The 22,473-nt window shown below is 43.7% G+C and overlaps 1 protein-coding gene across 1 annotated transcript in view; it reads left to right on the forward strand.

The window, feature by feature from the left end:
* Window positions 1-22,473, forward strand: part of ZRANB3 (zinc finger RANBP2-type containing 3) — a 413,220-nt gene that overhangs the window by 204,346 nt on the left and 186,401 nt on the right. Inside the window, exons 6-8 of the mRNA XM_068245929.1 lie at window positions 740-825; window positions 3,797-3,968; window positions 19,659-19,793. Of these exons, the coding sequence (XP_068102030.1) occupies window positions 740-825; window positions 3,797-3,968; window positions 19,659-19,793 (393 nt within the window). The remainder of the gene's footprint in view (window positions 1-739; window positions 826-3,796; window positions 3,969-19,658; window positions 19,794-22,473) is intronic.

Here is a 22,473-nt window from a genome sequence, read left to right on the forward strand (position 1 = left end):
CGCTGCGATTGAAAGCCATGCAGGTGCCACACGTTTGTATAGAACACATGACCACCTGCGTTGCTGAGTGTAGTGCGGTGTACTCGGGCACCTGATCAGATTTCTTCCTGATGCCTGAGTCCGAATACTATTCAGGAGTTGCTGATGGTAATTAAAGGTGGAAAAAAATGGGTAAAAATGACAAATGTTATTCCTATTTATTATCTAGGCTAATGACATTTTTTGGAACTCCCTTTTAACCACTTCACCCCCCCAGTGCTAAATTTCTCCGTCCCTCTGCGCACCGCTTCACCCCCAGGGACGGAGAAAGGCGCACTTGTTTATTTACTTGCTGGGAGTGGGCGGGGAACTCTCGCGCGCACTCCAGCCAGCCCGCACAGCAGGTGACTAATTGGATGTTAGGAACGAGCGTTCCTAAATCCAATTAGCCTCGCCGATTGCGAGTAGAATGAAGACGGCTTTAAACAAAAGCCGTCTTCATTCAAAACAATGTAATGTAAACAAATGTGCAGCGCGCGATCGCGCGCCCCCGCGACCCGCGCGCGCACACACACCCCGGCTCTGCAGTACAATGATTGGTTATGGAGACTCTCCAGTCCCCAATAACCAATCATAGTACATAAATACTACAATGGAGGCAGCGCTGAAAGGTAAAAATAGCGCTGGTGTTTCAGGGGTAAAACCCCTCAGTTGTGAAATGGTTAAATATTCTGTTGATTTTACATCATCTCTCTTGCAGCTGTACATGCAGATTGAGGCTCTGTACCCAAAGCGATTTGGAACTTGGACAGAATATGCCAAGAAATACTGTGATGCGCATGTCAGGTATTTGTGGTCTCAAATGTAACCAACAGTGCATGTTTTGTAGGTAACAACAATAATATTTATATAGCGCTTTTCTCCCTGGGGACTCAAAGCGCTGTGACCCTGCATTATGCAGTCTCAAAGGATCAGAAAAAGAGGTGGGTTTTTAGCCTTTTCTTAAAGCTGTCCAGATAAGGAGCCTCTCGTACTGATTGTGGAAATGAGTTCCATAGAGTAGGGGTTGCATAGGGAAAGGCCTGGTCACCAAATGTTAGGTGTATCCTGGGAATAACCAGCTTCATCTTGTTGGCAGAGCGGAGGGTGCGTGGAGGGGCATAAAGTTCCAATAGATCCGCTATGTATTTGGGTCCCATGTTGTGTAGAGCCTTGAATGTCGTAAGGTAGCATGACATATGGGCTGGTGGGGTGATTGGTATGTGTCACGACAAATGTGCGCAGTAAGCGGGGAGCCCCTTTAGCATCCTTAAGGGTAACCCCGAGTCATGCCGACAAGTATATGTAGAGCCTGCGCACAGCGGGTGTTAGTAACTCTCCTCCCCCAGGATCCAGATGCTGACAGCCATTCTACTTCCAGTCCTTGGAGGCTCTCAATCCCTCTGCTGAGATTGCTGTTTGTCACATGATGACAGACGGCTATCTCACTATAGGGTTAGAGTGCCGCTCGGTGGATGGAGTGGGAATTGCAGCACTGGGGACGGAGAGGTGAGTTATATGCAGGGCTGCTGCAGATCTATCTAGCAGTATGACCCTCCCCCCCCCCCCCCCCCCTGCTTTTTGAGCCTAAAAGCTTGTGAAAAAAAATTGCACCGCTTTTCCGGCCCTAAAATCTGAAAGCGATCTTTCCGCCAGGGAGGTTAATAATCTTGGGAAGGGCAAAAGACAACTAAAGTGAGCCTGGGATAAAAGGACAGAGTATCATGTGCACAAGAATGTTGTTTAGGTAAGAGCCAGGTACAAACAAATGGTGCCATCAGAAGGAGGGACTCAAGGGGGCTGTTGGCCCCCTTTTAATGGTTTGATACTATGGGAACATTTGCCCAATCCTAGTAGTTGGCCTTCCAACTTGCCATCACACAAGAAGTGGTTTGCAAGAACTCTGAGGGAGGGCCAGATTTATCAAAGCATTACACACCGTTTTTTCTTCTAAAACTGTTCTAACCAGCAGGAGGAATTGTTCTGCATGATAGTAAGAAACATCTCAAATCCTACGTAATAGTGGCAGTTATGCGTGGATTTCTAGAGCTGCACTACAGTTAAAGGGGCACTATGGCGAAAAATTTTAAAATTTAAAATATGTGCAAACAAATAAACAAGAAGTATGTTTTTTCCAGAGTAAAGTAAACCATAAATTACTTTTCTCCTATGTTGCTGTCACTTACAGTAAGTAATGGAAATCTGACAGAAGTGACAGGTTTTGGACTACTCCATCTCTTCATAGGGGATTCTCAGGGATTTATTTATTTTCAAAAGCACTTAGTGAATGGCAGTTGCGCTGTCCAACTGCCAAAAAACTGTGTAGCGAGCAGGGAAGCTGGCCAGCATCATTGTTTAAATCCTTTTTAGGGAATATCTTTATAAAGAATAAAAGCTTTGCTGAGAATCCCCTATGATGAGATGGATTAGTCCAAAGTCGGTAATGTCAGATTTCTAATACTTCCTACTGTAAGTGAGAGCAACATGGGAGAAAAGTAATTTATGGCTCATTTTACTCCTCGCACTCGCACTCAGCCTTGCTGAGAATCCCCTATGAAGAGATAGATTAGTCTAAAACCTGTCACTTCTGTCAGATTTCTACTGCCTATAAGTGACAGCAACATAGGAGAGAAGTGATTTATGGCTCAGTTTACTCTGGAAAAAACGTACTTCTTATTTGTCTATGTATACACATTTTAAATTTTAAATTTTTTCGCCATAGTACCCCTTTAACTCTGGCGGAAAGGTTTGAGAATTTATAGTGAATTTCTCTAAGTAACTTTATAGACCTTGTGTAGTTCTGTAAATAAAAACATTTATTCACTTCCAAAACGCCCTTATTGTTTTTGTTTGTCCTTTACACCTAGTTAAGGGTCTCCTTCCTGCGTTTATGTAAAGCGCTGAAGACACCGCCTGAGGACAGGTCTCTGCGGCTCCCCTTAATGCATGTATCTAGGGCTCTGCATTAAGCAGGCGGTGATACCCCGCGTGGCGCAGGCCGGCTCTCGCCACATCCTAACTTTACTGCACAACACACTTTCAAAAACAATGTCATTGCATTCCAAAGGCTGCTGATGACACTGATCTGCTCAGAGCTTCGCAGCCGAAGATCAAAGCCGTCTGCGGAAACTTAATCTTGTGTTCAGTAAACACAGAAATGCGCGGTGTTTATGTAATGTATTATAACAGGTGCCCGGACACTCGAACATCATTAATGCCGCTAAGTCCTTCCTTGTCACTGAGCGACTCATCAATCGCTCTCTAATATATGCCAGGGCCCTGCAGTGAGGAGGAAAGTGTGTCATGTGTTTTTTTCTCTTTTCTTTCTTTTATTTTTTTCTCGGTATACAGAGTTTAGCTTTTTTTTTTTTTTTTTTGCTTTGGTATACAGAGTTTTTTTTCCCCGCTTTGGTATACAGAGTTTTTTTTTTTTAATTGATATTTTTAGTGACAATAACAACAATTGAACGAAAAAAGAACAATGTAAGGCAATGAGTGTGTCTGACAACCAGCCATAGAAAGCACTGTGCAGTAATGAAATATATCGCACAAACACCATTTCAAAAATAAGTATATGAGGTCATAACATTTTCTGGCTGTAACAGGAAGAGGTTGAATATACCAGAATGTTCAAAAGATCTCTCAGGAGGGAAGTAATTAATGGTTGCTTAGTAAGAATCCTAACTTTTTTTTTTTTTTTGCTTTGGTATACAGAGTTGTGTTTTTTGTTTTGTTTTTTTAATGTTTTTTTATTTTTTATTTTTTTAATTTCCCCAAGGTACTTCGGCAACAGGACTCAGTGGGATTACCGCGGAGCCTCCAATTTGGATGACTTACACCAGCGATTAAGCAGCATTATGATCAGACGGTTAAAGAACCAGGTTTTAACCCAGCTCCCGCCTAAAATCAGGCAGCGCATTCCATTTGATCTGCCGAAAGATTTGGCTAAGGTGCGCTCCGTTTTAATCGCCTTCTTGCTGGATTTTCTTAAAACCACTATGGTTAAATGTTGTAAAATTTAAAATGCACATTTGTAAAATGTTTGTAAGTTAAAACAAAAGAGGGACACTGAGGGCTCAATATGGTGTAGTATGTACTGGTAGTAGAGGAAGAGATGATAGATTCAATACAATATACTCACACGTCAGGGTTACCTCTCTGGCAACCACTGATAATGCAGGTGGGGAGATTAGACCTGACCCAAGTCAGGATTAAGAAGTTGCTCTCTGTAGATAGGAGAAAATGGGGAAAAAACACCCTTCCACCAAGGGTGGACTTGTACAATGTTATAGGAATACAGAGGCACCAAAAGCATAAAAGTATCTAAAAAGTTTAAAAATAAAAGGAGGCAGTGGTGGAGTTGCCTCCTACAAGCAGACACAAGATAATATTTGTAACGATTGCGGAATTATCTCCGTGGTCAGCGCACAAGATGTGCGCCGACACTGTGGAAGTCCTCCACAAGCGTATAAAACGACAGAACCCAGCTTGGTGCAATGCACTTGCAGAGGGAAATTCCCACCGGCAGATGGAGCTGTGGAGTGCAGAGGAACAACCCCTCTGCACTGCCACAGATGCCAGATGGGAATTGTACAAATTGCAACAATGCAGGGCAAGATAGCCCTCAGAGAGAGAGAGTGAGCACAGCGACAGAATGTATGTGTGTCCACCAATCTAGTCGCCCCCCCGGCGACGCTGAACACACAACAACGGAAATCAAATGGGAACGCAATCGCGAGAGTGGTGATTGCCAACAGTGACACCAGACCGAATAAAGACAGAGCACAAGGGTAGCAAGAAAGACACAGCAAATAACAATGATCAGAACGCCAAGGAAAATAACAAACGCACTCGCTAAGCGCGGTCGCCGTGCGAAAAGCGCAACAGCGACAAAGCACGCTAATGGCGTGGTCTCCGCACGAAAAGCGCAACACAGACAAAGCACGCCAACCCTAACTAACCAATGTAACACGAAAACGAATAGAGACGCTTGCTAAACGGTTACCTCACCAAGCCTACAGCAAGCGTTCGTTCCAGACAAGACAGACAGAAGGAGCAACCAGCAGCAACCGCAGCTCTGGCCTACACTCCCAGACTGAGTACCGAAGGAACCACCACCACTACCGCTAGGGCGAATGCGATCCAGACAGACAGACAGACAGATGGGGCTACCAGTAGCAACCGCTGCTCTGGCTTGTACTTCTAAGGCAGAATACAGAAGGAACCACCGCCACTACCGCTAGGGCGAATGCGATCCCAACAGACAGAACGATTTCCTGTCGACTGCCGCTGGCGACAAGACGATCGCAACAGAAAGACAGTACAAGGCAAAACAGATATTACAACCTGACTACGCTAGAAGGAATGCTTAGTGCACTCCCAAGGAATTACTCTAAGATAATCTTAGCAAACAATTAGCAAAGGCTGAGACTCCAGGTAAGTTAGCAGGAACAAACCATCATGACCAGCAAGGAATTCTGGGAAGAAATGTTTTTTTTACTGCAAGCCATCAGAGGAAGCAGCTAAGCAATTTGCATGACAAGTGGATGCAAATTCCTCACCAGAACAGCAGCTCAGCAAGTTGCAGAGTGAAGACAGGTCTCCTTTCCAGAGAACTGCAACACTCATCAGATCATTACAATATTGATGTAATATCAATAAAGCAATGTATTTATGCACTCCAAAAGATCATGCAACACGTTTTGAAGGATTGACCCCGCTTCTTCAGGTAATGAGGATGGAGCATGTACAAACTGCATTGGTGTCCACCAGCAGATCAGCCCTTATGTCCCAATTTGACACCACCTTCTTCACCCTATGTGGTGCATCCCTGCCTGAACGGGAGGTGAGGAAGTAACACCTGCCCGATTTCGGTTACACCCAGGCCTTGTAGGTGCAAGATATAGGAGCTGGTCGTAGAGCTGATGAGAGCAACCCTCCAGATCCCCACAGAACAAAAGGCCAGGAGCACTCAATAGTAGTAAATATATATCACGATACAGAGGGGCTAGGCAGATATCAAGGTCAGGCAATCCACAGGTCAGGTCAGGCGGAAAACAGGCAGAATCCAGTAACAAGCAAAAGGTCTGTCCAGGCAGAATCCAGTAACAAGCAAAAAGTCGGTCCAGGCAGGAATCAGGCAGAATCCAGTAACAAGCAAAAGGTTGGTCCAGGCAGCAAACAGGCAGAATCCAGTAACAAGCAAAAGGTCAATGTCCAGCAAAATCAATCCATAGGTTCAGAAAGCACCCAGCAGTAAGCAGAAGCATACACTAACACAGGCAAGGACTGAATGCACACAGCAGGCTTAAATATCTCATGCATCCAATCAGTGGCCGGTAGGGCTGAACGATTTTCGTTTTTTAAACCGAAATCGCAATCAGGGGCAAGACGATCTTGGGATCGTCATAGCTGCGGTTTTGTTGCGGTTTTCCCGCACCGCCGCTGGTACCTGCGCTGCTCCTGGCCTCCCCTCCCTCCTCCATTGAGTCACGTTCCCCCTTGCTGCATTGTCCTGTGGCGAGCCTCTGTCATGAAGTGGCGGCGAGTTACAAAGCACCATGCACCCTACCTATGTGTCACACCATACGGCTACTCCACGAGCAGGAGCAGGGAGGGCTTACAGTTCAGCAAAGTCACATGACCGCCATGTCCTGCCCTTCCTCCCGCCTCTCCCGTGCCATTTCTGAAGATCCGCCGGATTCTAGCGAGAGTCCTGTGATGCCGCCAGACCGCAGGGACTCCGCTATCATGGCTAAGCAGCCAGGGGAATGGAGCCACACTCGGGCAGCAGCACTTCAGGAGCTGAAGGAGAGGTAGGGAATGGAATGGTAGGGGATGGAGCTGCTTTGCTCTGTTCTGTACGGGCGACATGTTGTCACGGGAGATTTTACTGCTATGACGATCATAGACTTCTGCTGACTCTACTGTGTCACCTGTATGTTTCCAGCCACTACAATTACAGGTCTGTAATTCAGCCAAGCGCAGTATTTACAGACCTGTTTGTATAAACCACACTATACTTTCCTAATGGTTTTGGGTCACCCCGAACTGCTCGGGTATTCTGACATAAACTTTTAGAAACTATACCTCCACATTAAAGAGGCCCCCATCCTTCTCTGTAGCGATCCTGCCATTCTGCCCCGCCCCCTCCCGTGCATCACAAAATATGATCCTTCAGGAGACGTCTTGGTAATGTCACATAAGAATTACTGCGGAAATGATAAAAAGGGCTGTCAGGATGATACATGGATGTATTTTTACCAGCTCTTTGCCCCTTGGGTACAGAGCAAGTGAAGTCGAGAATCACAGCTTGTATCCCTATTTAGATTAAATTAAAATTCCCAGAAAACCCTGTGCAGACGTTTAAAAATGAGCCTGCTTTAAATGTACTCTATGGCGTATAATCCCTTTAAGTAACAAGATTTGCAGCAAGGCTCATTTTCTCCCTATTGATTTATTAGCTTGGCATCCTTTTTTATACTCCCTCTTGTCAGATGTCTATATTTGGTTCGGTCATGTGACCGCTCCCCTTTGTGTTGTGATGGCTTCACATTAGAGATCCCCCCCCCCCCAACCCCTTTCAGTGTGAGATACATTCTATTATTACACTATATAAGAAAATCATTAAGGCAAAGCCTTTAGTGAATAGCAATGCCTAAATAGTTAAATGAAGTGATGTTAATAGGTAGCGCAGCATTGTGTTGGATTATAGGGGGATAGGCAGTCACCAAACTGCTAAGCTTTGTAGTGTCCCTTATTATCTCTGCTTATGTAACGTCTTCCTATTCCTATCATTCAGTCATCCTGAACGTCTTCAGAAGAACAAGTGAAACCCATGCTAACCTAGAAATAAAACATATATATGAGTAGATAAATACTAGTTCTACTTACATAACACATGTATTCTACTGTCCATGTTATGATTCCTGTGACTTGTATAAAGGAAAAGCAGAAAATTCTATTCTAGACAGTTTCCATATTGGTTACCTTTGAATGAAGCAAATCCTGACATAATTTCTTCCCTCGCTCTTTTTTTCTCGCTAATTGTGTACTTGTTACCCGCCTTCTTCCCAGAGTCTTCAGACACTCCCACTGAGGTCTATATTAGGAAGTACACTGTTTTATGTCATTAGAAGGAGGGGGAAATAAAGGGAAGAGGAGGAATACATTATAGATAAAAAGATCACCCAGTATGCAACTGTTTGGCAATGGCAATTAAAGGGCCAGTGCTCCTAAGGTAGATAATAACTCCAAACCATAACAGCAGAAAACGTTTTGAATGCAGGATTAGCATCTGTATCACTTAACCACTTGAGGACTGCGGTGTTAAACCCACCTAAAGACCAGGCCACTTTTTACTAATTGGGCCACTGCAGCTTAAAGGCCTAGCTGCAGGGCCGCACAACTCAGCACACAAGTAATCCCCCCCCCCCTTTTCTCCTCACCAACAGAACTCTCTGTTGGGGTCTGATCGCCCCCCCAATGTTTTATTTTTAAATAAATATTTTTATTATTTATTAAATACATTTGTGCATTTTTTCATTCTTTTTTTTCATTGGCCTGCCCTCTCTCCCCCCGCCAGCCAATCAGTGTGATCGGCTGTCATAGGCTTAAGCCTATGACAGCCGATCACTTTAGTGCCTGCAGATCGCAGCGCTGTACAATATGGGAGACTGAAGGGTGTGCGCGCATCGGCATGCTCAATCTCCTTCTAGCCCCATAGAATACCGTTCATGCTAATCGGTGTGGAACGGAGCTGGGGCTGCCGCCGCGTTCACGCCAATTTGCGTGGAGCGGTCGGCAAGAAGTTAATACACTCAGACCAGTTGCTGTTGCAATTTGATTTTTATGGTGACAATCCCACTTTAAAGCAGTATTGTAGAAGAGAACAGAGGCGCCAAAAGGATAAAAACAATATTTAAAATGTTTAAAAATTGCTTAGGAGGCAGTTGTGGACTTACCTCCTGCAAGCAGACACATAGGCTGTGTATTCAAGACAAGGTATGTTTTAATGGTACACTCCAGGGGATAATCACAACGCGTTTCGCAGGCTAAACCCGCTTCATCAGGCAAATAAAGGATAGGAATACACAACATCAGAGTGCCCGGGTAACACCTGGCGCCTCAGTCGCTTTAAAGCAAGTCTATAAGAAAACAAAAGTAAAAACAAAATAGTAGTGTCCTCCTCTGCTCCACAGCTGCAGCAGGACCCACTTAATCTTTGCGGCAGCGTTCCCGTTAGTATACGAGTGTGGCTGTATGCCACATCTGCTAATAAGTCCAAAGCCACTTGAGCACGGAGAAGAAAGCCAAGCGCTACTGCGCAGGCGTGGACTGTAGTCGCTTATGCAAAGTACAGTTATGCTTGTACATGGATGGGAGAGATGCCTAGAGAGCATATGGGGCCAGCTGCTGTTGCATATGTTCAGAGGGATCGTGTGCAGGATTGGTGGGCTCGGGTGTGTTCAGGGAAGCCTTTGGATTATCCAGAAACATCCTTTTGATGATGTAGGTATCTATTTTCATCTTTTTAGTTTTCGCTTCCGGTACACAATGGGCTCTATTTACAAAACTTGTCACAAATTGATGCAACCAACACTCTATCAGCACAAATCGATGACCTAGGGCAACGAACACACACTCTAGAGGTCCGCATGGGCGACACGGCAGATGCTGTTAATACTATCCAAGACAGGATGTCCACTTACGAAGAGCATCAAGCGACCCAGGATTCAAAAATTGAAGATATGGATAACAGGAATCGCAGAGACAATCTCCAGATTAAAGTGATCCCAGAAACTATTACGGACTTTACAGCATATGTAACAGCTATGTTCAAAGCTTTACTCCCTGACCGTTCTGATGCACTTTTTAGGTTTGATCGTATCCACCGTGCCCTGAAACCCTTTAAGCAGGGAGACAAACCAAGAGATATTATCTTAAAGCTCCACTACCCAGAGGTTAAAATTCCGATATTGCAGGCAGCCTGGGACCTTGGTCAGGCTGGAGTGGGCGAGTATAAGATCCAAATTTGTCCTGACATCTCGCCAATTACGCTTGAAAAGAGACACTCTCTTAAGCCTGTCACCTCTATCTTGCAACATAAAGCCATTCTATATAAATGGGTGTTCCCATTCGCACTACAATTGAAATTAGGCCATCAGAAATTCCAAGTTATGACTCTACACGAAGGCCTTCAACTATTGAAAAGACAACCTACTTGAGACACAAGAAGACCCCCCATGGACACTCTTAACTCCAATAAGAGACTTAGACAGGAATAGCAAACAACCTCTCCTCACTCTACCCCTAAAAAGGCCAATACGTCTGCTCCGTCAAAGATCCCTACAACTTCGAGACCTCTGACTACGGATTCCCCTACTTAAATTCTTGGATGGCTGATCAGTACCTTGCGTTTAAAGAAGTACACACAGGCTCTGTGTACAGTACTTTGTTCTTGTTTTTCTTCAACATCTGTTGTTACTTGGCAACACCATGATTTATGGACTCTATGGGCTTGATTCACAAAGCGGTGCTAACTGTTAGCACGCCTGTGAAAACCCCCTTAGCACGTCTAAACAAGCTTTTCGCGCATAAAACTTTATGCGCGCAAAACTTTATGCGCGTACTGCACAGAGCACAGGGCGCACCGCGCGAAGTGGCCATTAAAGCCTATGGGACTTAGCGCGCGTAAAAACTTTGCGCGCGTAACACTTTACGTGCGCAAAGTTAGCGCACGATCTGATTGAGAAATCCGGTGCTAACCTACTTAGCACCCTGGTTAGCGCGTCTAAAGACTTTAGACGTGCTAAGTAGGTTAGCACCGCTTTGTGAATCAAGCCCCATGTTTACTAGTAAGACAGCTAACAGTTGCTAGTTGTCACAACCCCTAAACCATCAGTGGTCCCTGACCACAGGATCTCTATTGTTACCTCGAGATATTCAGTTGTATGTCTCTCATACTGTTTTCATGTTTGTTTTTCTCTGTTATAGTTTATCTTAGTTATACAAATGTTCTATGGTACAACACAAATGCTCCTAAACTAGCGGATGAACAACCGCTCAAATATTCACTAGGTCTTGTGTTTAATATTTCTTCAATTTGGTGTTTTTGGTGTATTTTCGCTATTCTCCTCACCCAATGTAATCATTTGGGGAAGTTTGCTGGAGTGCACTTCATTTCAGCTAAGTATGTTTTGAGTAATATGCAGCAGCATGGTGCTCACATCAAGATGTGATTATGGTTCCACCACATATGACCAGCACTCAACATTCACTTCAAGGTGCAGCACAGACCTCAATTTCTCAGACACCTAACGATACCAGCCCTTTGAACATAGTCTCCCACAACGTCAAAGGTCTAAACGCACCACAAAAACGGCACCTGGCCTGCCAATATTATATTAATGCAAAGGCTGATCTTATCTTTGTACAAGAGACCCACTATGTCCGTAATAAAGAGCCTAAATTTTGGCATAAAATGTATCCCCAGGCTTATTATGCCTCTCCTTCTCAAATTTTTTTTTGGTGTAGCCATAATTATATACAAGAGACTCAACTTGAATCACTGAATGTGACTGTTCGGGACCCAGAAGAGCGTTATCTCATCCTCATTGGCGAATCAAATGGTTTTCAGCTCACTCTAGTAGCAGTGTACGCTCCTTTCTTGCTAAGCTGACCTCCAAAATCCTTTCTCTTAAGCAGCCCATACACTCAGCCGATTTTCTGGCCGACCGATCGATCGCGATCGATCGATCGATCGATCGATCGCAAATCGGTTGGCCAATCGACCGATCGACGGCCGATTTCGAGCGATTTCGATGGATTTCCATCGAACTAGCAGGGTGGAAAATTTAGGTCGATCTGATGAGATTGCTTATCAGTTTGCATTGGCCTTAATGGAAATCTGATGGCAAAAAGATGCCATCAGATCGAATTTCAACAGATTTCAAACTGAAATCTATTGGAATTCTATCCTGGTAAAAAATGTTCTAAAAACGCATCAGATAGATCATCAGATGCATTTCTTATCTGTCTGCTGCCAATCTGACGAGTGTATGGGCACCTTTAGAGAAGGTAAATTAATAATAGCAGGTGACTTTAATGCTACCTTAGATGGTGCCTTTGGTCACTCCAGATCTCCTCCTAAGTGTTTGCTCACCTTTCTGTTAGACATGGGTATCTGGGATGTCTGGAGGGCGTTACACCCTGGAGAGAGAGGCCATACCTTTTATTCACATCTACATGATTCTTACTCTCGCATAGATTTTATCTTTATGGATGCAGCTCTCCTCACTGAAGTAGTTTCAGCAGACCATTCGGAAAACCCCTGGTCTGATCATGCACTAGTCCAGGCTACATTTATTTCCCCAATACCCACACCTAAAACTACTTGGCGAATCAACGAGTCCCTCTTGACAGATCCAGAACTCAAACTCAAGCTGGAGTCAGTTATCGCATCCTTTTTTTGAGACTAACAAAATAAACGACACCTCACAGGGTATTAGGTGGGCGGCCCATAAAGCTACTATAAGAGGGGAACTAATTAAATTGTCCTCTACTAGACGCAAACAGACGATGGATAGAATAAATGAATTGAAAGCGGAAATCAGAAGTTTAAAATTTAAACATGCTAGAGGGGACCCTTTAGTTTCCACGATACAGCTTTCTGCTTTACGTAAAGAATTCCAAGCACTTCTATATCAGAAGGCTGACAGGGCCCTCTATATGACTTCGCAGAAGTTCTACGAGAAAGGTGATAAACCAGACACCATGCTCGCCAGAAAACTTAGCCAAAGATTGACTCTCAACAGACTCAATCCTGTTAGCAATTAAACAAAACAATTAATACACAATCCCACTCTGATTATTCAGGAATTCCAGAAGTACTATGCAAAATTATATGATGGCACCACTACTGAGCCAACTGTAACATGAGCCACAGATATCCTAAACTACCTAAACGACACTTCCATACCATCTTTATCTATTTCTAGTAGCTCGAAAATGAATTCGTTAATTTCTCTTAAAGAGAACCCGAGGTGTGTTTAAAGAATGTTATCTGCATACAGAGGCTGGATCTGCCTATACAGCCCAGCCTCTGTTGCTATCCCAAACCCCACTAAGGTCCCCCTGCACTCTGCAATCCCTCATAAATCACAGCCATGCTGTGAGGCTGTGTTTACATCTGTAGTGTCAGTCTCAGCTGCTCCCCCGCCTCCTGCATAGCTCCGGTCCCTGCCCCCGTCCCTTCCCTCCAATCAGCAGGGAGGGAAGGGATGCAGGTGGGGACTGGAGTTCTGCAGGAGGCGGGGAGAGCAGCAGACTGACACTATAGAGATAAACACAGCCAACTCTGACAAGCTGTTTGTCAGCAGCGAGGCTGTGATTTATGAGGGATTGCAGAGTGCAGGGGGACCTTAGGGGGGTTTGGGATAGCAACAGAGGCTGGGCTGTATAGGCAGATCCAGCCTCTGTATGCAGTTAATATTCTTCAGACCCACCTCGGGTTCTCTTTAACCACCCTGGCGTTCTATTAAGATCGCCAGGGAGGCTGCGGGAGGGTTTTTTTTTAATAAAAAAAAAACTATTTCATGCAGCCAACTGAAAGTTGGCTGCATGAAAGCCCACTAGAGGGCGCTCTGGAGGCGATCTTCTGATCGCCTCCGGCGGCCAGAAATAACACGGAAGGCCGCAATGAGTGGCCTTCCGTGTTTCGCTTACCTCGTCGCCATGGCGACGAGCGGAGTGACGTCATGGACGTCAGCCGCCTCCGATCCAGCCCTTAGCGCTGGCCGGAACTTTTTGTTCCGGCTACGCTGGGCTCAGGCGGCTGGGGGGACCCTCTTTCGCCGCTGCATGCGGCGGTTCGCCGCACTGCAGCGGCGATCAGGCAGCACACGCGGCTGGCAAAGTGCCGGCTGCGTGTGCTGCTTTTTATTTGAGCCAAATCGGCCCAGCAGGGCCTGAGCGGCAGGCTCCGGCGGTACTGGACGAGCTGAGCTCGTCCAGACCGCTCAGCTGGTTAAAGAGGTTTCACTAGCTATCAAACCACTTAAATCATCTAAGTCACCTGGCCCAGACGGCTATACGGCCTCTTATTATAAGGATTTAAGCAGGCACTTGCCCCGAAATTGGCTTCCCTTTTTAATCTAATTCTTCAAGGGAAAGAGACATTCCCTCCTGAGATGATCCAAGCCACTATAGTCGTTATTCCAAAACCCGGTAGAGACCCGACAGAAGTCACCAATTAGAGACCCATTTCTTTAATTAACGTTGACATGAAAATCTTTGCTAAAATACTGGCCAACCGACTAACCCCCTTCTCCCCTCTCTTGTTCACCCGGACCAGACGGGCTTTGTAGCTGGTAGACAAACAGACAACATTCGCAGGATGGTTGGATTAATTGCTAATATGAAACAACTTTGAATGCCTTCTCTGCTTCTATCTTTGGATGCAGAGAAGGCATTTGATAGAGTGGACTGGAGGTACTTCTGTCTAGTTCTGCAGATATTTTTGGAATTAAGGGGGAGTTTTTTAAAGGGACTCCGAGCAGTGCAGAAACTATGGAAAGATGCAGATCATTTTAAAGCTCTCTTTCTCCTCTTTCCAATAATATATAAACCGCTGCCCTACACCTTTTAGTTTTCGCTATTTTCGCGATTGAAATTGCCGCGACCGCGATTTCAATCGCGAAAATAAAGAAAACTAAAAGGCGGAGAGCGACGATTTATGTGTCACCAGAAAGAGGAGAAAGGGAGCTTTAAAATGATATCCATCTTTCCATAGTTACATTGTATTACATAGGACGACTTTTTCTGCTGAATGGAGCTGCTGACACTGGGGAAAGTGTCGTCCTGTGTAATACAAGTAACTATGGAAAGATGGATATCATTTTAAAGCTCTCTTTCTCCTCTTTCTGGCGACACCTAAATCGTCGCTCTACGCCTTTTAGTTTTCTTTATTTTCGCGATTGAAATCGCGGCCGCTGCAATTTCAATCGCGAAAATAGAGAAAACTAAAAGGCGTAGGGCGGTGGTTTATATATCATTGGAAAGAGGAGAAAGAGAGCTTTAAAATGATATGCATCTTTCCATAGTTTCTGCACTGCTCGAAGTCCCTTTAATGGAATTAGAGCCTTATACACAGGTCCTATGGCCACAGTATGTAATATGGGCACTACCTCCCAACCTTTTCCAATTAAAAATGGTACTAGACAGGGACGTCCCCTTTCTCTGCTATTGTTTGCCCTATGCATTGAACCCTTGGCAATAAGGGTCAGGCGCTCTCCAGATGTCTCAGGGATCACTTGGATGAATAGAGTTTAAAACTGCGCTTTTTGCTGATGACACTATTTTCTCTCTAACTAACCCCACTGTGTCCTTACCAAATCTCTTCCAAGAAATTGATAGATTCTGTACATTCTCGGGATTTAAAAGTAATCACACTAAGTCGGAGGCTATACCGTTTGGTATCACTGCTGAACAACAAGCATATTTTTCTCGTACATTTGGTTTTAAGTTCAAACCGTCAGGGATCAAATACTTAGGAGTCATATTTTCTCAGAACCTGGAAGACCTCTATAAACTAAATTACACCCCAATGTTTAAGAAGCTTTATAAATTGCTGGAAGCATGGCAACCCTACCGCATTTCGCTGCTGGGGCGTATATATTCAGTTAAAATGACTACCTAAGATTCTATACCTGTTCAGAGCTTTACCTGTCATAATTGCCAAAAGGGATGTGGACGTTCTACAATCTAAAATTACTAATTTTTTTTTGGGGGGGGCAGGAGGCCTAGAATTAAATATGTGCACTTAGCTCGACACACACTTAAGGGAGGACTAGGTGCCCTAAGCATTATCCACTACTTTTATGCTGCTAGGTTGGCATAACTGCTACAGTGGTCTTCACCTAAGGGGTCAGTTAGGTGGGTAGACTTACAGCAAGAAATAATTTCCCCTTTCCCATTTAAATGCCTTCTGTGGACCTCTAGGCCTTGCTTAGGGTCGGATGATCTCCCGTTTCCTATACACGAGTCCCTTATGATTAAACGTACCCTTGTCAGAATGTTAGACCAACTGAGCCTACTCTCCGGCCTAGAGTCATTATTTTACAATGCAGACTTTCCTCCGGGAATATGCGGGTTAGCCTGGGGTGCATGGAAATCTAGGGGTATTAATTATATAGGGGACCTAATGAGAGATGGCCTTCCATTGTCCTGTTTGCAATTACAAGAGAAATTTAACTTGCCAGATTCAGAAGCTTTCAGATATTTACAGACTAGAAATTTTTTACAATCTCGACGCTCAAGAGCTTTGCGCCCAACTAACTCCGGTTTAGAGAAGTTGGCTTTATCTCACCCACTCCCTGAAGGGCTCATCTCCTCTTTATATCATGATCTCTGGTACTCTAAACGGGATACAATTTCCAAAGCCATGATGAATTGGCAGGACAGACTGAATGCTTCTTGGGAAGAAGTACAATGGGAGGCTATCTTCCTGGGTATGGCCACCTCATGCAGAAATATATCAACTAAAGAACGGAACTATAAGATTTTATATGACTGGTATGGGACCCCTGCCCAGTTCTTCAAATAAGGATTATTATCATCCAACTCATGTTTTCGGGGATGCACATCCACTGCTGACCAAGTTCACTGTTGGTGGTCTTGCCCTCTAGTAGCAGATTTCTGGAAAATATGTTATATGCTTGTATCTGAAGTGTTTGAAATACAAGTTCACCCAGACCCATGGTCAGCATTATTTCATAGGCCCCACCCTCAACTTTCCAAACATCAGAACAAACTTCTGGGACATATTTGCAATGCTGCTAAAGCGCTTCTGGCCAAAACTTGGAAGTCTTTCCCACCTTCTAGGGACGAACTGATAAACAGAATACATTTATGTGCTGGAGGAAATTACTTCAACAATACGGGAGTCCACCTCCCAATTTGACGCAGTATGGGATCCCTGGTCCACATGGAAGGCCTTAAACGCCACCTCTAGATAAAGCATACATCCTATATGATTTGTTAACACTCAGCATATATAGTATGTATAATATATTTCACTTTAGCACTACCGCTGTTGCTCCTTTACTGATGTTTTTTTCTAGCATATTCGCTGTTGTTGTACTTTTCATGTTGTTAAATGTTTGATGTTTTTCTTATGTCTTTTTTTGAAAACGAAAATAAAAAAGATAATTGAAAAAACAAACAAACAAAAAAACTCACAAATTACTTATTTACCACCTAAGGCCTCGATTCATAAAACTGCCTGCGAGCGGGGAAAGTCGAGCGGGGAAACACCGCTGTCGGTATTTCCGCCTTCAGGGTGGTAATTCATAAAAATGTAGCTACTTGTGATATACGTGCGGAGATACTCCGCTGTAGGCAGGCGTTAGGCTGTCGGGAGACGTGCGGAAACAGGGGAAGCAGGCGGAATCCCTCCGTGCGGTGTTCTCTCTGCAGCTGCTTGGGAGGTCTGTCCCATTCACTGCAACGGATTCCGCACGCTTCTCGCCACATCAGAGGTAGCGGTAATACCCGTCCGCATACCGCTACCTCTAATCTTTATGAATTGACATTTGTTACTGTTGCTGTGATAATCACCGCGCAAGGCGGTGATTGATCACTCTGCTCGCAAATGTCGGCTTTTCATGCGGAAAAAGCCTTTATGAATGCATATTTTGGTGTGTGGTCGGTAAAGTGAGCGTTTTTTTGCATTTCCGAATGCGGGAATGCTTTATGAATCGAGGCCCAAGTGATAAAAATAACCATTCAGCACATTTGCAAGCAACATAATCACTCAAAGTAAGTCGTCCCTGATCAACTTCATTTCAATATTACTTTTCTTACCTTAATTATATTATATTTTTGCTCTTTGTGAGCTTAATTAAACATGTAAGATAGATAAGGTGAAAACAGAGGAAAACAGGTGAAAAAGCTTGGGAATCCTGTCCAATGTAGGGCCAGTGACTGGTAAGTTCGGCACTGCACTAAAAGTCTTAACCCCTCAGAACCACTTTTCTGTTTGCGCGCTGGGGGAGGCCTGTTTTACACCTGGCCCTTGCGTTTGTGGTGCGACGCTCCACTCCATTGTACCACAGCACAAAAAAGTACATTCATATGACCCTGCGGCAGAGTGCACCGGCAGGGTCATAGCCCCTTCCCAACCCACGTCCAGTGACTTACTGCCTGCTGTGCATCACTGGGATTCTTTGCTTCGCTATCGGATTTGCGTCGCATGTTGGCAGCAGTGCTGCCAACAAATTTAAAGTGGACCCAAATTAAAAATACAAGATTTCAGAAATAAAATCTATTTTCTAAATTATAATGATAAATAGCAGACTTTTTTCAGCTGCATGATGACAAATATAAAATATTTTACATTTATTGGAGGAACCCCTCCCCTTCCTTTCATATTGCCAGGATTTTTCCGGCAAACTGGTGGAGGAGATAAAAAACAAAAACAAAACACGGGCTGCAACTGATGATGTCACAGGGGAGGTGATCTCAGCTTGTGTGAGATTTCACATAGACGACGCCCCTGTGAGGGAGCGTAGCTGATGAAAAACACACCCATGATCTAAAACCTCCTACTAATCTCAGCAGTAATGGCTGCCACCTGTATAACCCTAGTTATGCAAAGAGAAGGGTGAAAAGCATGCACTGAAATGCTCATAGGCTTAAAGGGAATGTCCAAGCAAAATAAAAAAATGAGCTTCACTTACCTGGGGCTTCTACCAGCCCCATGCAGCCATCCTGTGCCCTCGTAGTCACTCACTGCTGCTCCAGTCCCTCACTGGCAGCTCGGAGGTCGGCGGGCCGCATTGCGTACATTTTTATGCATTCCCGCTAGTGCAGGAACATTAACACATACATTTTTACGCGTTACTGGTTCAATGCGTACATTTTTAGGCATTGAACCAGTAATGCGTAAAAATGTATGTGTTAATGTTCCTGCACTATCAGGAATGCGTAAAAATGTACGCAATGCGTCCCGCCGACCTCGGCAAGCTGCCAGCGGGGGACTGGAGCAGCAGTGAGTGACTACAAGGGCACAGGATGGCTGCATGGGGCTGGTAGAAGCCCCAGGTAAGTGAAGCTCATTTTTTTATTTTGCTTGAACCTTCCCTTTAAAGGAGTGTTTATTTATCTTTGATTGTGTCAGAGTGGTGCAACTAAATATTTTGAATTAAAAAAAATGTTTGGTTTGGGCCCACTTTAACATTTCTGCATCATCCATTGACTACCATGCATTGTGTTGCTGCACTAGTTTGACAGTAATGCACTGTTGGAGCCTTTATGTTAGCGTGTGTATGCACGTCGAAATCTGATTGGACAATTTTACCACTTCCATGCACTGAGGACCAGTGGATACGATTAATAGATTGTGTAGATAAGCTCTCATACTACATGAAAGTGGTAATAGTGGCCAATGCTGGGCCAATCAAAATTGGTTGTGTGTGTGTGCACCCTTAGTTGATTGCGTAAAGGTCAATTACATATTTAATTAGTAGAATTTTACATGTGTGCAATTTTTTCCCTATGGTAATTCTCTGCAGTAAATAAACAAGACACCTCCCCAACCAATGAATATGGGTCTCAACTACTTTTTTTTTCTTGCCCCTCAGGAAATGAATGCCAGCTTTGCAGAATGGGAGAAGCTGATAAGACATCCCGAATCCATGGCATCGGATTCCAGTAATCCCTTCATTCAGGTCATGGGCCTCATCACACGCATGTTTAAGCAAACCGCGCTGGCCAAGGTAGGATACCACCTCTGATGCTATATGGCCTTAAATGACTTCCGAGGAGAAAATAAACTGATGAGAAAAACAATTGTATCTATCCTCCTTCTCCTAAAAATGACTTTTTTTTTTAATATCCCCCAGTTTTATTTTATTGTTAAATCTAGTTTTTATGTTTTTACTGTATCATGGTCTCTGCTCAATGATACCTTCATTGAAGTATGTCAGAGCTCAAATCTATGAATTATTAACCCTTTTTATCTAATTTCTGCTCCGAGAAGACATTTACTGACAGGAAAGTGTTTTATGGCTGTAATTACTAATCAGTGAGGGTTATGCTATACTGTAGTCTGACCCAATCCGACCCGGTACCGACCCGGGCAGAAACTGTCACTTGCATACCTGATTTTTAACTTTCATGCAGAGAAAGAAAAAAGGGAACACAGCATAGTTATTTGTGTGCTAGGCACTGTACATACACATGTCTATCTCATCATGTCACGTCACCTTGGTTGTCCTTTTGAAGGGACTCCACGGCAAAAAGGGTCAAACGTAAGATTCATGTGTACACGCACATAGGTGTATTTTGCGTTTACTTTTGGAACTAATGTAATTTTTTTTTACTTCTGATGTGGATATAATCAACTCTGAACCTTTTACTGTTTTGAACTGGTCCATTTCCTCAGGGGGTATTCTTAAGAGTTCAAAGGCATTTCCTTGAATGGCCAAGTGCAATTATAGCGTGCACGTAAGTACTGAAGCTGCTCACCATTTTTAATTTAGTTTTTTTTTTTTTTTTATAAGGAGTGCTTCCTGAAACAGTGGAGAAAAAAAAATATGAGTATCCTCCATGGGGAGATGGACTCATTCAAAATCTGTTGGGAAGGGGTTCTGAAGTGTCACATTGTAATACCGACTGTAAGTGACAGCTGCATAGAGATAAAAAAATTTCTGGTATGGATTTTAAAGAGGAACTGTTGCGAAAATCTTACAATTTAAAACACAAGTTAATTTATTCCAGAGTACAATGAGCCATAAATTACTTTTCTCCTATGTTGCTGTCACTTAAAGTAAGTATTAGAAATCTGACATTACCGACAGGTTTTGGGCTAGTCCATCTCTCCATAGGGGATTCTCAGCATGGCCTTTATTCTTTATAAAGACTTTATAAAGACTTTATTCCTTATAAAGACAATCCCTAAAAAAGATTTAAATAAAGATGCTGACCAGCCTCCCTTGCTCACCATACACTTTTTTGGCAGTTGGACGGAGCAACTGCCATTCACTAAGTGCTTTTAAAAATAAAGAAAACCCTGAGAAACCCCCCATGAGAAGATGGGCTAGTCCAAATGTCAGATTTCTACTACCTACCATAAGTGACAGCAACAAAGGAGAAAAGTCATTTATGGCTTATTTTACTCTGGAAGAAATGTACTTCTTATTTGTGTATGTTTACATGTATTTAAAATGTTAAGATTTTTGCAACAGAGGTCCTTTAAGTTTTCGCCATAGTGCCCCTTTGAGGGAGCTCCAATTTGTGCTGAATAAAATTATTCACTTAGCTTTATCAGTTCTTGAAATTCATATCTCACTGCAAAGCTCACAGTGAATCTAACAGACATTCAGACTGGTTTAATTACATTGCGTGTCCCCCCTCCTACACACGCTTCTAAGGAAATGTCGCCTTGCACTCACAACCGGATTGCACCTTAAAGAAAACCTGAACTGAAAATAAAAGTCAAAATAAACATACACAAGTCATACTTACCTCCTGTGTAGTCTACTACTCAATCTATTTTTCCTCTCCTGCCTCCTGTTTGTCCACTGTGATCAATGGAATTCTCCGTCCTCCATTTTGAAAATGGCTATTACCCCATAATAGCTTCCTGGTCAGCACACTGTTAAACTGTAACATCGCCCACTTGAGCCATAGGGAAACATGGACACATCAGTTCTCCTCTCAGCTGTAACTGACAGCAACTGATACATAACTGACAGCAACTGATATATTTCAGTTCTGACAAAATGTTGTCAGAACTGGAAGGGATTATTGTCAGAAGAAAATGGGGAGCTTCTGAGAGGAACTGATGGCAAGGTAACTATGTAATGTTCATTTGAAGTTACTTCATGTGTTTATTTTAAATAATTTTACTCAATACAGGTTCTCTTTAAAGTGAACCTCCACTACTTAACACCGTGGTTCTTAAAGGGACTCCGAGCAGTGCACAAACTATGGAAAGATGCATATCATTTTAAAGCTCTCTTTCTCCTCTTTCCAATGATATATAAACCACCACCCTACGCCTTTTTAGTTTTCGCTATTTTCGCGATCGAAATTGCCGCAGCCGCGACTTCGATTGCGAAAATAGAGAAAACTAAAAGGCGTAGGGCGACGATTTCAGAAAGAGGAGAAAGAGAGCTTTAAAATGATATCCATCTTTCCATAGTTACATTGTATTACACAGGGCGACTTTTTCTCAAAGTCAGCAGCTCCATTCAGCAGGAAAAAGTCGCCCTGTGTAACACAATATAACTATGGAAAGATGGATATCATTTTAAAGCTCCCTTTCTCCTCTTTTTGGCGACACCTAAATCATCACCCTACGCCTTTTAGTTTTCTCTATTTTCGCGATTGAAGTTGCGGCCGCAGCAATTTCGATTGCGAAAATAGTGAAAACTAAAATGCGTAGGGCGGCGG

This window comes from Hyperolius riggenbachi, chromosome 7, assembly GCF_040937935.1.
Source record: "Hyperolius riggenbachi isolate aHypRig1 chromosome 7, aHypRig1.pri, whole genome shotgun sequence".
Taxonomy (NCBI): Eukaryota; Metazoa; Chordata; class Amphibia; order Anura; family Hyperoliidae; genus Hyperolius; species Hyperolius riggenbachi.